Here is a 15,722-nt window from a genome sequence, read left to right as displayed (position 1 = left end):
TGCGATAATGCTCCTTATCTGCACCAGGATGCAGCAATCTGTCAAGTATCCAGAGCTTCACTATCAATGTCAGCCTGAACCCAACCTTTCTAAATGTCTCTCTTCTTGGTTCATTCAGGCTGCAGGGAACGAAAACCAGCCATATTTGTGTGTTGAGACTTAGCATGGTTACCCATCTCAAAGTAAGACATCTATTATTATTTTACTCTAAAATAGAAAAAAACATTTGCATCATAACTGATAGAATATAATGGAGATAAATCTGGTTTCACCAGGATTGAGAACATTTTACCTGAGAGTTTCCAGGTTGCAGTTTGGACTCTTCAGTCCAGCAGAGAGAAGCTTCACTCCTGAATCCTGCAGGTTGTTGTTACTCAGGTCCAGTTCTCTGAGACTGGAGGACTGGGAGCTGAGAACTGAGGACAGAGTTTCACAGCTTCTCTCTGAGAGGTTACAGCCACTCAGTCTGAGGAGACAGGGAGGAAAATATGTTATTAATCCATCAAATGTTTGTGTTATTTTCCAGTCAAGAATATCTTCATGGACTGATTGAAGAATAGGTCATATTTTTCAAAACTTTATAATATCTTTATTTTAAACTGGTTTATTATGTAGTTGGGACTCTAGCCTTGAAGAACTGAACTACAGGCAACAAGCAGGTAAGAGAAATATTAAAATCTACAATGAAATGCATTAATCCAGTGTCAGTTTTAACAGAAGGCATCAAGTGGAAATCTAGTCTGAATAACAGCATCAGCTGGTTTGTGGGAAAATGCCAGCTTCAAGCAAAGCAGAGAGAATCTCAGATTTATCTTTCCCTTTATAACTGCTTGGATACTGTTGAGAATATAAGTCTAGTTAGCATAACTATAGAGACATTACCCTTTATGCATATGAAATATTGGATCCAGCTTGAACATTTGGAGTACACTTTATGTTAAGGTAAACTTAGATAAAGATCCAAACAAAAACAACAGTTCACTCTCCAAACTCAAATAAATTACTAAAGAGGGCCTTCAGACAGGGGAGTATCCAGGCACAGGGAGTCTGCCTGTTATCAGAATCAGTGAATTCTTTAGTGTTGGTTAAGAGTTCAGTAAACACTAAAACTTGTAAGAAAAGTATTCCACCAGTATAATCAAATGTATTAAGACAGTTCCCATAAGCATTAAACAACATGCTTTGAATTAGTTAGTTTTTAACCATACTATTTGCATGCATTATATATTACTGAAATACAATAGGATTAGGAAACTATTTTTACTCCTAAAAATATTTCAAATATTTAAAAGAGCTTTTCCAAAAATTGACACTCTGCAGTTTTAGATACAAACTTATAGTTATTATTTAGCATTAGATTTTGTGCCAGTTTGTTTAAAATACAAATCAGTTTCTTGTTGAATTACTGAGACAGAGAGCCATTGCTTCTAGCTGCAGATCATAAATTTTTGTCTGGAATGTAAGAAGGAGACTGGTACGAGCAGGTCTCAAGCAGGGTAATAAAATTAACATTAGAACAGCCCTGCAAGGGAGGACATACCTTCTAATGCATATATTTCAATTTAGGGAAATACATCCTTACAAAAAGGTCTGTTTTACAGCAGAAGATCAAATTGCTTTGTGCCCGAGTGAGCAGTTCCCAGAAATGCATTTTTATCTTTCCTTTTCAACTCGTTGCAGGTAGCTAAATTTTTGTTATGTGTCGGACTTCTTGATAATCTGGGTGTAATGCTGATGTAACATTTTTATGCATTGAAGTCTCTGGATAAAGCTCTCTGAAGTCTGATGTTGTATGATTGTTCTTTAATATTCCCCCTGCACACGCGGAGACTAATGTACCTTGGAAACAGAGAAAATTAACGAGCAAAGTGAAGATATTCCTCTGATCTTAACAATACAGAGAAGAAAACTGAGCAGCAACTCACAAAAACTGTTCCTTTGAGCAACAAGTTAACTATTTAGCTTCAGACTAAATGTTTCCAGCAGACTGACTAAAGACATTTCTCCCTCTTCCTCCTCTATCAGACCTTCTCTGCTCCTGCAGCAGGTTCCTCCATACCTGAGAGCTTCCAGTCTCCAGTGTTGATCCTTCAGTCCAGCCGACAGCAGCTTCACTCCTGAGTCTCCTGGATGATTGTAGCTCAGGTCCAACTCTTTCAGATGGGAGGGGTTAAAGGTCAGAGCTGTGGCCAGAGAAGCACAGCCTTCCTCTGAGACCAAACAGCCTGATAAGCTGCAGACACACAATTCATCACATGATGAGAAAATGACAACATTGAGGTAGAAACCAAGGTCTGAACTGGTCATTTTAATGTGCGAATAACTTCAATAAATTGTAATCAACTGTCAATAAGATGAAATATTAATAACGCTCTAATTTTGTTTTTCTGGCATTATAAAAATCATTTATCATTTATAGAACGGATCAGAATAGAAACATCCTTCATTGATCCACAGCAGGTGGAACAATGTTGCTGGTTCAGGTTTACCAACAAGTTTAAGGTAAATGGAAGAATGAGATATTCAAACATAATATGAGACTGTAGAGTAACGACACATTTAGAACAGAGGAATAATAATTCTGTGCATTTAATAAAAACAGCATAATCAGTTTGACAGATGTGCAGCTGAGTAATGAAATTTATAATCATGTATAAGATGTGCATATGTGTATTGAAACAGACTATTAGAATATTTAAATGTAACTAGGTGAAAAATAGGTTCATGTTAAATGTATTTTGTAAACCATGTTTTGTTTTTATTTGACTGGTTGTAATTCTTGTTTTCACCAGCATGTGGTGCTGTTGTTGGATGGAGGTCTGAAGTGACAGGAAATGGAAAAAAACCTCTTGTTTATGTACCGCGGCTCGCAAACGGAAGAGACGGACATTTTGTGTCCGAGACCTGCTGGAAAAACTATATGTCCTCCTGAGCAGAGGAATTAATGTCGAAGCTGAATTATCTTCCGTCAACAAAGGAGAGGATGTTATATTTATGTTTGATATGAACCAGACGTTGTTCATTACTCAGACACTTTTATTAAAGTATCTCTTGCTAGTTTGCTCACACAGATGTGTCACAAATGACTCTCCTTCTGTTGTCATATTCTTTACATTTATGCAATCACATATGTTCATGACTGCCATCTAGTGGACATAAGCAATTCATTCAATCATCACAAGGATGTTTATGTTTTGTTTTTCTTTGTGCCACTGCCGTTTATTACAGCCTTTGTTAGTGTTTAGCTCTTAATTGAAGCTACGTTACCCGTCATTTTTCCTGAAGCTTTATATTGATAGAATATGGGTCATTGCTGTCAGCATATATTGATCCTCATTCTTTAATTTCTTTACAACTCTGAGAGAGAAAAGTGTTTTTTTCATCTAAAAATAAAGGATGAAAAACACTTTTTTTTTTTTTTTTTTTGAAGCTCTGTGCTGCTTTACTCCCGGCTTCATAAAATAAGTTAAAAAGTTATAACAGTTAAATTTATAGCATGTAACAGCCAATTGTGATATTATAATCAATTATTTGTTATTCTCATTAATCTTTTTAATGTATATTTATTTTATGCTTTCCTTTAAGTAATCTCATTATAGAATTAAGAATGTCTCTTGTATTGTTGATTTACTCTGATTTCTTTCTCAGAAGGCCTCACTGACAGAGAGCTTACAACAGAGTCAACAATCGTCCTGCAGGTTTACCTCTTGGTGAAGAGCTCTGCTTCCGTTGAGTTGCTGGCCTCCAATAAAACCATCATTGATCACTACATATTTTATTAATCTTTGTGCCTGGAAGGAGATTATCTAGTACAGAATGATTGTGTGTTAGTTAGTGAATAACATTTGACTCTGTAGCTATGTGATGAGTTGTTTCCCCTCCCTTTAGAGCTGCAGCGTTCTTGTGATTAGGGATCCTGAAAACAATAAAAGAGAGGAGCAGACAAATGTGCTTCAGAGCGGCAGGAGATTGTAACTGAAGCACATCTCTGTCCGTTCTCCTCGCGAGAAAGAAAAGAATCTAACTCTTTTGTCTTTTCTGTCTTTGTTAATGTATGTTTAACAGGTGTTAACCCTAACATTCCATTTGTTAGAGTTTAGCTCTTATGTGAAGCTACGTTACCCTGTAACATAACCACTATGTTTTGTTTTTCTCAGCAAATATAATAAATGTTAAAAATGCCAAGCTGTCTAGTGGAACAGTTGTGGATTTCATTATAAATAAAAACATAAGAAAAAAATGTCGAAGTTCCACTGTTAAAAAAACTGATGTTGGGTAAATCATGTTTGGGGCCAGGTGTGTGGGAATTAGAGATAAAAAGGGGGGGGCGTGTGCGCGGAAGGCGCGGCGCAATCTGTAAGAAAGACGCTCGTGTCGATCTGTGCAGCGGGAGTTTTGGCCTTATCCTTAGTGTCTGTTTAATCCAAAGAAAAGTAACAAAAAGATAAAACATCGATTAAGGTTCGATTAAGGTTCGTCCCAGCGCCACAGATCGGGCCCGGAAGCCTGGACCGGAGGGTGCACCGAGGGAACGCCGCCCGGTGCAGAAGGACGACGACAGTCCATGGAGAAAACCACCGGGGGGGGAAAGGGACGCTCCCGGTGAGATCTGGACTTTATTTTCTTTTGGGGGGATTTTTGGGTGGTACCACTCTTCTTTTTTTCATCTTTTTTGGGGTTCTTTTTTGACGTTTGGATTTTTCTTCGGGAAGAAGACGGGGATTAATACGGAGCGACGCTTCAAGGTCGTGGTTAGATTTGGATGTATGGGACTCCTTTATGGACAAAAATATAAAAAAGGAACAGGACTTTTGGGATTTTCTATTTTTTAAGTGTGGTTTGTGAATCAGCCTGACAAGGCAAATCAGACTCTTGATATTTTGGGTGGGTTTTGATGTTGATTTAGGTTGATTAATTATTCAAATTTTGGGTTTCTGAATAAATTATTTCTGGTGCAAACCTATTAATTTCATACTGAGTGGGTGAACCTTTGTTTTTTATCAAACTGATTCTGGTAACACTTTTAACCTTTACCTGGAACAAGATCCCCCTTGTGTGTTTCTTGTGAGTTCTGCTTTAATCAAGCCGAATATTACAACCCGCCATTTTCTCTGAAGCTTTTAATTGATAGAATATGGGTCATTGCTGTCAGCACATATTGATCCTCATTCTTTCATTTGTTTCTGTCTGACTCAGAGAGAGAAAAGTGTTTTTTTTTAATCTAAAAAATAAAGGACCCCTTTTTTTGAAGCTCTGTGAGATGCTTTACTCCGGCTTCATAAAGGAAATTAAAAAAGTTATAACAGTTAAATTTATAGCATGTAACAGCCAGGATGTATATAATTATTGAGTTTTGTTAGGAGCAGTTCTGGTTAGAAAGTAACAAATGCATGAAGATCTGCTCATTTGTGCACCTGGGATGCAGCAACCTGGCAACTATCCAGAGTTTCACTATCAATGGAAACCTGACCACCTCCTTTCTAAATACGTCTCTTCTTGGTCCTTTCAGCTTGGAGTAAATGAAAACCAGCAACGTTTATGTATAGAGACTTGTTAGCCACATGTTAGTGATATGATGTCACTTGTTGCAAATCCTGTTGCTGGTATTAACTGTGTTCCTGAGAGGAACCCATTTCTCTCAGGAACAGTCTGTATGTCTAGAAGCCATGGAAGTTATTGGGACATCTGATTCTGATCATTTGGATGGCTGGTCAAATACTTTTGGCAGTATAGTTTATCTCTGCTTGGAGCTAGTGGACAGAAATCTGATTTAACCAGTTTTGAGAACATTTTACCTGAGAGTTTCCAGGCTGCAGTTTGGACTCTTCAGTCCAGCAGAGAGAAGCTTCACTCCTGAATCCTGCAGGTTGTTGTTACTCAGGTCCAGTTCTCTGAGACTGGAGGACTGGGAGCTGAGAACTGAGGACAGAGCTTCACAGCTTCTCTCTGAGAGGTTACAGTCACTCAGTCTGAGGAGACAGGGAGGAAAATCTGTTATTAAACAATTACACAAAATGTATATTCTTTCAAACCAACAATGATTTTATTTTTGATTTGAAAGAACAATTTTATTTTACATGACATTTGTTACGAAGTGTTTCATTCTATTGTTTATATAGATGCTGAAGGAAGTCTGTTTCTTTTTGTGCAAACACCCAATGGGACACTTTGAAGAGACAATGCACCAAAATATAAACTGAAATATGAATATTTATCTTATAATTAGCAGAATTCTATCTGTCAAATAACTGCATTAAAAATCTGTGTGCTTACAGAGCTTTGTTGGAGGCTTTAACCACTGGCAGAAGCCTCAGAAGAACCTCCTCTGAAGCAGAGTATTTCTTCAGGTCAAACACATCCAGATCTTTTCCTGATGACACTAAGATGAAACCCAGAGCTGACCACTGAGCAGGAGACAGTTATCTGTGGAGAGACTTCCTGAACTCAGAGACTGTTGGATCTCCTCCACTAGAGAACGATCATTCAGTTCATTCAGACAGTGGAACAGATTGATGCTTTTCTCTGCAGATGCATTCTTACTGATTTTTTTCTTGATGTACTGAACTGTTTCCTGATTGGTTTGTGATCTACTTCCTGTTTGTGTCAGCAGACCTTGTAGGAGTCTCTGATTGGTCTGCAGTGAAAGTCCCAGGAGGAAGCGGAGGAACAAGTCCAGGTGTCCATTTGGACTCTGTAAGGCCTGGTCAACAGCTCTCTGATGGAGAAATTTCAGGTCAGATGTATTAAGTAATGAAGATTTCTTAGATGTTTGTGTTTCTTCCATCAGGTTGACTCCAGAGTTGATGAAGGTCAGATGAACATGAAGAGCAGCCAGAAACTCCTGAACACTCAGATGGACGAAGCAGAACACCTTGTCCTGGTACAGACCTCTCCTCTTTAAAGATCTGTGTGAACACTCCTGAGTACACTGAGGCTGCTCTGATATCGATGCCACACTCTGTCAGGTCTGATTCATAGAAGATCAGGTTTCCTTTCTGCAGCTGATCAAAAGCCAGTTTTCCCAGAGACTCAATCATCTTCCTGCTCTCTGGACTCCAGTGTGGATCTGTTTCAGCTCCTCCATCATACTTGACCTTCTTCACTTTGGTCTGAACCACCAGGAAGTGGATGTACATCTCAGTCAGGGTTCTGGGAAGCTCTTCTCCCTCTCTGGTCTCCAACACATCCTCCAGAACTGTAGCAGTGATCCAGCAGAAGACTGGGATGTGACACATGATGTGGAGGCTTCGTGATGTCTTCATGTGGGAGATGATCCTGCTGGCCTGGTTCTCATCTCTGAATCTCTTCCTGAAGTACTCCTCCTTCTGAGGGTCATTGAACCCTCTGACCTCTGTCACCATGCCAACACACTGAGGAGGGATCTGATTGGCTGCTGCAGGTCGTGTGGTTATCCAGAGGAGAGCAGAGGGAAGCAGTTTCCCCCTGATGAGGTTTGTCAGCAGAACATCCACTGAGGTGGACTCTGTAGCATCAGTCAGGATCTCCTTGTTGTGGAAGTCCAGTGGAAGTCGACTCTCATCCAAGCCATCAAAGATGAACAGAACCTGGAAGTGTTCAAAGCTGCAGATTTCTTTGGTTTCAGTAAAGAAATGATGAACAAGTTCCACCAAGCTGAACTTTTTCTCTTTCAGCACATTCAGCTCTCTGAACGTGAATGGAAATATGAACTGGATGTTCTGGTGGGCTTTGTCTTCAGCCCAGTCCAGAGTGAACTTCTGTGTTAGGACTGTTTTCCAATGCCAGCCACTCCCTTTGTCATCACTGTTCTGATTGGTTGATCTCTTCCAGGTGGGACTTTAAAGATGTCTTCTTGTCTGATTGTTGTTTCTGGTCTGTGTGGTTTCCTGGATGCTGTTTCAATCTGTCTGACCTCATGTTCATCATTGACCTCTCCAGTCCCTCCCTCTGTGATGTAGAGCTCTGTGTAGATCTGGTTCAGAAGGGTTGGACTTCCTGCTTTAGCAATCCCCTCAAACAAAGACTGGAACTTCTTCTTCAGAACAGATTTAAGTTGATGTTGACAAATTGCAGCAAAATGTCCTAAATTAACAAAATAATTAAATTCAGATATGAAATAAAAATAATCTTTTCAATTTGATTCCATCACTTCAGCAAATGTGTAATTTATCTATTATTTCAAATCTCTTTAGAAATCCTCTTACCAGTCTGCAGACGGTCAGCCAGCTTTTCCTGCTTCATCCTCCTCAGGAAGTTCAGTGTGATCTTCATCACTGCCTCTCTGCTGCTCCTCTCTGCTCTTCATCATCACCTTCCAACACCTCATCATCTCTCTGACTCTCTGAATTTTCTGGGTAATCTGGATTTAGAACTTTCTGGATCTTCTTCAGTTCTTTCTTCACAAAAGTAACAATGTTGTCCTCCAGCAGCTGGAACAGAATAATAGATGAAGGAAACATCAGAGTGAAATCATGGAGCCAAACACCAGATGGATGTTGAACAGACTGACAGTCCTCTGGTCTACAAAGTGCAGCATGAAGGTGACTTTGACCAGAACTTGTGGAAAAATAGTTGTTGTTCATATACAAACCATAAATATGGAGTCCAGCTGTGTTTGATGCTGCTGGGCAGATGGACCCCTGGGAACCTCTGAGCTCTGCTGGTCCACTCTGTGGAGGAACCAGGAACAATTAGGAAGTCAGGAAATATTCATCCAGCAGTATTTACAGAGGAAATCACCAGGAGTTTCACATTAAAAGTCCTTAATATAGAAAAACAAAGCATGACATGAACACAATTCAAAGTCAAATTATGGTTCTAACTTGTACATCAAAGAGGAAAATGATCTCTAGAGGAAGACAATTAAGAGTACAAAAGACTTAATTGTTTATTTTCAGCCCTCCAGTTCAGTTTTCTTTTATGAAGGTGTTTTAGATGTAGTATTTCATTTCAGCCACTGGGTGGCTTCTTGTTCATATTTGCATGATGGGACAACCTGATGGGGCGATCCATCAGGTTGTCCCATCAACCTGATTGTTGGGACTGGTCCACAACAGAACCAGGAAGGTGATGTGGACATGGAGAAGTTCTGAATTATGTGGGTGTGTCCATGTGGGATCCTCTCCTGGATGTTATAGTGGGATTTTAAAATGGATCCTGTAGATCCTGGAAGCCAGTGAGCTCACATTGTATCTGTCCTCACAGAAACAATCTGAAGGTAAAAGTCCATGAAGTGATATCTGGATGTGAGCAGTGAATCATGTGATCTAAGTAGTTGTAAAGATTTAATGTTCCTGCTGATCCCACTAAGAACCAGCAGAACCTCTGATGGTCCACATCAGCTCAGTTTGGTTGAGTTCCAGCAGATCTCACCAAACACATAATGAAGCTTTCCTTCCCTGCTGAACTGCTCTCACAATGCACACAGGAACCAAGTCCTGATGGACCAGAATGGCTTTACCAGGTATTTCCCAGTGGAAATGTGATCCACTGTTAGTCTGACATGGAGCCAGGAAGCAACAGAACATCATCATCAACATCCAGAGATAAAGATATGAAGGTGTTTTCATGAGAACAGAGCAGCTGATTTCTGTAGATAATGGATCAAACCTCTGGAAATATAACTGGAAACATCTGAGTTCTTACTGGTTCAGTTTCCAGAGTTACAGCAATTAGATACAGCTCACCTCTCTGATGGTGGAGATCCAGGAGATTTAAAGTTAGTGATTATATCCTTTGACCTGTCGCTCTTAAAGGAAACACAGCTGGGTTCTGGTTCTGGTTCTGGTTTGAGTCTCTGATGGATCCTGACAGAAACATGATGATTAAAACTTAATCAGCAAAGAGGAGCAGCAGCAGCTTCATCACCACGTCTGTTCTGGCCTGATATAGTGAACGCTGTGTGAAAAGGGCTGTGGACAGTTAGAGATGGTGACCTCACCTCTGACCTTTGCTCTGGCTCTCATCTTCCCCACACAGAGTGGTTTTAGAGGGAGGGACTCCCTCCTCTCTGTCCTCACACTGATCCATGCTGCTGAATCCACATCAGCTCACACACACTTTCTAGCTTCACCTGCAGAGGAAACACACATCATTCATCTGCACATCAACTCTGATCATCCTTTACATCATTAGTGCTGGAAAAAGATCAGCTGCTCCTCCTCTGATTGGCTCTTCTTCTCTGCTTCATATCAGTGTCAGGTGAATGCAGTCAGACAGCAGAGAGGCAGAGGAAGCTGCCATCAGCTGCTGCACTTCTACTATCAGTCCACTAGATGGAGACATGGAGCAACATTTACATTCACTGATTCAACCTGAACAAGTCTTATTGTTCACAATCAGTAATTTATACAGGTGGATCATTCGCTTCATTAAAGATGAACTATTTAATCATCTGACTGAATCAAACCCATTTTAATAATATTTTATTTTGAAAGGAAGCAACAGAAAACTGTTGCTGACATTAATGGCGGAGACTAGAGTTCAGTACCAGGAAATAAAACATGAATCAGTTCAGAGAAGAAAACTGTGAAACACCAGCTGTTCATCTTGTTGATTGATTCCAGTTCATCAATAATCTAATAATCCTGTAGATTAGACTTCAAACTGCAGATATTAAAGTTTCAGCTGAAATCAGAAGTGAAACTTTTCTCCAAACATCAGAGATTAGAAACAATGAGGACAAAGTTAAAGTGATAAAAAGTTCAAGAAATAAACAAATTAAACTTACAGTTTGTTGAAACGATCCAAAGAGTTAAAGAAGAAAATTTAACACAATCTGAGACCCGACAAACAGACTGGAGCCACACCTGAACAGGTGAATCCAAACTGAAAGTAAATATAAAGGATGTTGCATAACTGATGATGTCACAGCTCACCTGACTTGTAGTTTTTTTTCTTTAGAGCAACAGAACCAGGAAGTAGAAACTCTGAGGTAAAATCAGAAGCAGGTTGATGAATTAAATTAAAGCAGCAACAATCTGTGTCCTTATAAGAAACATTGTCAGAAATGAAAGAAACTATAAACTAATAGAAAATAATTTAATTAGAATGAATATTAAAACAATTGTACAAATGTATTATAATTTGTAGTATGACTTGCTTTACATTTTATTGTAACATATGATGGTGGTCTTGTGTATCTTCCCTTCCAGTGTTTGATCACAGAATGGATGACCTGAGTGAATTCCTGAGACAAAGAAATATTCCTGAGGAAACTATTGAGACCAGGCTGAGAGAGAAGGCACAAGCTAAAAAATAATCAGTATTTCAAAAACTACAGTTTTTTAAGGCATGTGTCCAGCAATGTTATGTAATTCAATTCAAATATTTTGCATGCAATTCTAGTTCCAACTGTTTTAAATAAATTATTTGTTATTCTCCTTGTTTAGATTGATACCAGCGTCATCCAGCTCATGACAGATGAAGAGCTAAAGAATGATTTGCCATCGTATGGAGACCGCATCGCCCTATTAGGATCCTGTAAAAGGAAGGAAAATGGCCCCCAAACAGTCGCAAAGCAAAACTGTTTGAGCGCCTGAAATCAAAGCTGGGTAAAAGGAAAACTGCTCATCAAGATGGTGGTGGTGTGGAAAAAGAAGAGCAATCTAAAACAAACGTTAAGAAGAATGCTCTGAAGTCAAAGAGACAAATAGAAATAGGCTGGCTGCTTTATGATGAAGACCAACAGGCTTTTAAACAAGTCAGAGCAAGAAGAGGTGGTGGAACAAGGAAGGTTTCAAAGGATGCTAAAAAAAGTGAGATTATCCACATAAATGTTGTCATTTTCTTTCCAAATGGAAGAAATAGAGACGGGTCCAGAACAGATTTTGAAATAGATCTGAAAGATTATCAGGAAGTGGCAGTTGATGACAAAATCACTGCTGGACAAATGTTTCATGTTACCAAACTGACTATTGTCAGGTTTTACCTGACCACCCATAAAAAGAAGGCTGACCAGTCAGTCAGTCAGGATGAAGTTTTGCCTTCAGCATTTTTTCAGGATCAAGACAGTTCTGTGAGTCGGCCCTCCTCTTCCTCTGCTGTTAATGTTGCAATGACCAGCCAATCCACAATGTCCACAGAAGAAACTCCTGACTTTCTATTTATTGGAAACAGAACAAATCATGACAGTATAAACTTTTCACTTCATTCTGCAGAGCTTAGGGAGGAGGAGGATTTGGATAGCAGTGGCATCGTGTTTCTAGGACCGTTTTCTGACACTGAGCCACAGATTCTGGACGACACTTTGCCAATATCCCCTCAATCCACATCATCTGCCAAGGCAGTGAAGGAGATACTGATAGTTCACAGAGGACAGGTACTTCCTGAGCTCATAGCTCACTTCTGTGGTGACGGACTTTTAAATAGAGACTTCAAAATCCAGCTTGTGCTGCCAGATGGACCACTGAGATGGGTTATGATGATGGCGGAGTCGTTAGAGACTGTCTTTCTGAGTTCTGGAAAGAATTGTGTGACCAGTGTACTGCAGGAAACACTTACAGAGTGGCTTTTCTGAGACATGATTATGGACAGAGCCGGTGGGAGTGTAGGCTGAATAATTGTTTTTGGATGGACAAGAGAGAAATGTCTTCCTATGAAGATTGCACCTGTCCTACTAGAGCAAGCAGCCTTTGGACAGGTAAAAAGTGATGTAGTGCAGAATTTCCTGAAGTTCATGCCTGAATCTGAGCGCTTTGTGTTTCAGTCATGGCAGTCAGACTTCAGCAGTGTTGACCAGGAGGAATTGATAGAGATTCTTGATAAGCACAGTTGCAGACGAATGCCCACTGCCAGCGACGTAAATGAAATCCTCCAGGAGCTTGCACACAGAGCGCTTGTCCAAGAACTGCTTATGTTATTGAACAGTGGGCCAAAACACTCAGGATCACCGGGAACAGCTTCCAGGACCTTTCTTCACTGTATGAAAACTTACAACCAAATGCAAGAAAAGTCTTGAAGTCCATTGTCTTTCCTCAGGAAATGAGTTTTCGTCAGAAGGACATTGAAAAGTAAGCTAGCACATACAACAGGAACGCAGATTTGCAGCATCTGTCCGTGTTTCTAAGGTTCTGCACAGGTTCTGACCTGTTCCTGGATAAGAATATTCTGATTGATTTTACAAAGATTCAAGGGTTTCTCAGAAGCAGTCTTATACTCCCTAAGAAGGGTTTCCAGACAGGGAGCATATTGGCTATCAGGATAATAAATTCTTTACTCAGAGGTCAAGAGTTCAGCCAAACATCAAAAACTATAGAAGTCTGCTACAAAATATAATCAAACGTATTAATATTTTCTTTAAGCATTAAACAGCATGTTTTGAATTAGTTCGTTTTAGATCCAAAGTTATAGTTAGTTTTTAGCATTAGATTTTGTTTCAGTAAAACACAAATATGTTCTAGTTCAATCACTGAAGCAGAAAACCAAAACAGGCTCAAGCCATAAATTTTCTCCGAGGGAGGGTTTGCAGGAGATGCCTGGTACGCCAAAGACCCACTTTGACAATCCATATATCTGCCTTTGGGGCTCTTTAGCACGAGATAATAAAATTAAAATTAATTCAGCCCCACAAAGGAAAAACACACCTCTTAATGCATATATTTAAATTTAGAGAAAGGCACAGTCTTATAAAAGTTTTCGTTTGCAACAGAGAATTCGAATTGCTTTCTCCCGAGTCCGCAATTCCAGGAAAATGCATTTTCTGTGCTTTCTTTGTTTCTTTTTTTCAACTCATGCAGTTATTTTCTGTTTTGTCACGTCTTGGACTTTTGATAATCTGGGTGGAATGCCTATTGTAACATTCTGTATGCATTGATTTTCTCTGGCTAAAGCTCTAGATATCTGAAGTCTGTTGTCATATGATTGCTCTTTCTCCCTGCGCATATTGAGGCTCAAGAATCCGGGATCAGAGGAAAGAATTAACGAGCAAAATCAAGATCTCCTCTCAGTAATTCTTAACATTAGCTAGCTGATTAATGCAGGTTCTGATTGGTGTTTGGATTTTTTCTCCAAAGAGAAAAATGTTCTGCAGGTTCTCAGTTCCAGTAGAAGTTCTGAATGAAACAGAAAATATTTAGATTTTTCCACTTTATGCTTCAAAGGGTTGACCTCTGACGTTCATGGGATGGGAATGTTTAACTTTAATAAGGACTTTCTGAAAGGTAGAGATGAAAAAATCTTTTAATGCAAATATTTAAATTTGAACAGAAAAAGAAGAAAATGAGCAGCAAATGAACCAAATGCAAAAGAAAAATGTTTTCAATATTTCAATAAAATCTGATGAATGAAAGGAAAAATAAGAGAAACAACATTTTGATATTCAGAGTGAAGCTTTGAGTGGAAAACAGACAGAAAAATATGAGGATCCTGGAATAATCCTGGAATGATCCCAGCTTCCATCTTTAAAGGACTGGAAGAAGAAAAAGTTTCCAAGGACTCAATCGATCGTTTTACCAAAAATAGATTGTAGAGACTGAACTATCTGTTCAACAGTGAGAGAGTTTCTCTGACAGGAGGAAAAACTTAGACTCTTTTAGACTCAAATCAGCTCAGAATCACTGAAGGAACCAGACTGACCAGACCCCAAATCCAGGAATCCGAGGTTCAGTGAATGTGGTGTTGAAGGTGTGGAGGAGGATCAGTGAGTCAGAGAGACTCTGTAGAAGGACAGAATGCCAGCAGGACAGTCCACATACACTGCTACTCTGTTAGAGACAGGAGGAGGAGAGACGGGTTTTTTCTGTTATCGTGCCAGACAGAGTAACAATCATAAGAGCATCTCAGCCTCCAGGAATGATCATTATATCCAAACACACAGTCTGCACTGTCTCCTTTCCTCCTGATTCTTCTGTAACTCACTGATATCTCAACATCTCCTCTCCATTCGACCTCCCAGTAACAGCGACAGTCAGACATTTTACACAGCAGCTGATGATCATCAAATCTGTCTGGATGATCAGGATTGACTGAAGCTCCTTCACCGTGTCACCCTTCCTGTTGTCTTCACAGTTTGAGGTTTCTGCTCACTGTGTTTGTGTCAATGGTGAGTTGACAGGAATCTGATGGAGAGACAAACACAATCCAGCTGCAGTTATTGATCATTTATTGACACTTTGACTCAAATGAGTGATGTGACAGTTTTGAAGATGGTTGAATGTGAGCTGCTTTGTTGTCATGAATCAAGATGAAAAACACACTTACATTTCCTCAGACCTGGAGTCAAGAATCGGGCCTCCAGCAGGCTCCACCCTGAAAGGAGGAGGAGGGTCAGACCCATCAGTCTCTTTCAGCAGCAAACATGGACATTACATGTCTCTCAGACACATTGTCCTCCACTGAGACAGGAACAGTCCAACATCTGGATTGCAACTGCAGTGGATGTAGGAAGGACAGTTGGTGCTGCTGCAGCACAACTCTTCTCCAAACACAGGAAAAGCTCCAACAGAGAGGAGAAAGGAAATCCCTCAGTAACAACCTGAAGAAATCCACTGAAGCCTAAAGGACATCAGGAAACTAAGGAAACATTTCTGGAAGCTCACCTGATTTAATAATCAGCATTCAAATACAATCAATCTAAACTCTGATCAACACCTGGATACCTGATCCATCCACACTCCCACACACAGATGAAGGAATGAAACACTAACAGCCCTGCTGCTGAAAACCTTGCTGTGGCCTCACTGTAATATCCAGAAATACAAACATTAAAAGGAGAAGCTGCATCACATTCACAAAGATTCACAAGA

The 15,722-nt window shown here is 39.8% G+C and overlaps 1 protein-coding gene and 1 long non-coding RNA gene across 2 annotated transcripts in view; both read right to left on the bottom strand.

Moving 5' to 3' along the window:
* The window catches only part of LOC129379650 (NACHT, LRR and PYD domains-containing protein 5-like), a 77,722-nt gene that overhangs the window by 4,122 nt on the left and 57,878 nt on the right, over window positions 1-15,722 (bottom strand). Inside the window, 3 exon segments of the mRNA XM_055060447.1 lie at window positions 6,274-6,421; window positions 6,424-6,893; window positions 6,895-7,688. Coding sequence (XP_054916422.1) covers window positions 6,274-6,421; window positions 6,424-6,893; window positions 6,895-7,688 — 1,412 coding nt within the window.
* Window positions 9,713-10,798, bottom strand: LOC129379656 (uncharacterized). Its single transcript, XR_008608222.1, has 3 exons — window positions 10,709-10,798; window positions 9,920-10,051; window positions 9,713-9,785 (listed from the first exon to the last, which is right to left on the bottom strand). It is a non-coding gene; the product is annotated as an uncharacterized LOC129379656 (long non-coding RNA).

Source organism: Poeciliopsis prolifica, unplaced genomic scaffold (assembly GCF_027474105.1).
Source record: "Poeciliopsis prolifica strain line A6 unplaced genomic scaffold, Auburn_PproV2 SCAFFOLD059, whole genome shotgun sequence".
NCBI classification, from domain to species: Eukaryota; Metazoa; Chordata; class Actinopteri; order Cyprinodontiformes; family Poeciliidae; genus Poeciliopsis; species Poeciliopsis prolifica.
Note: the sequence above shows the minus strand (reverse complement) of the source record. Positions and strands in the feature narration are given on the sequence as shown.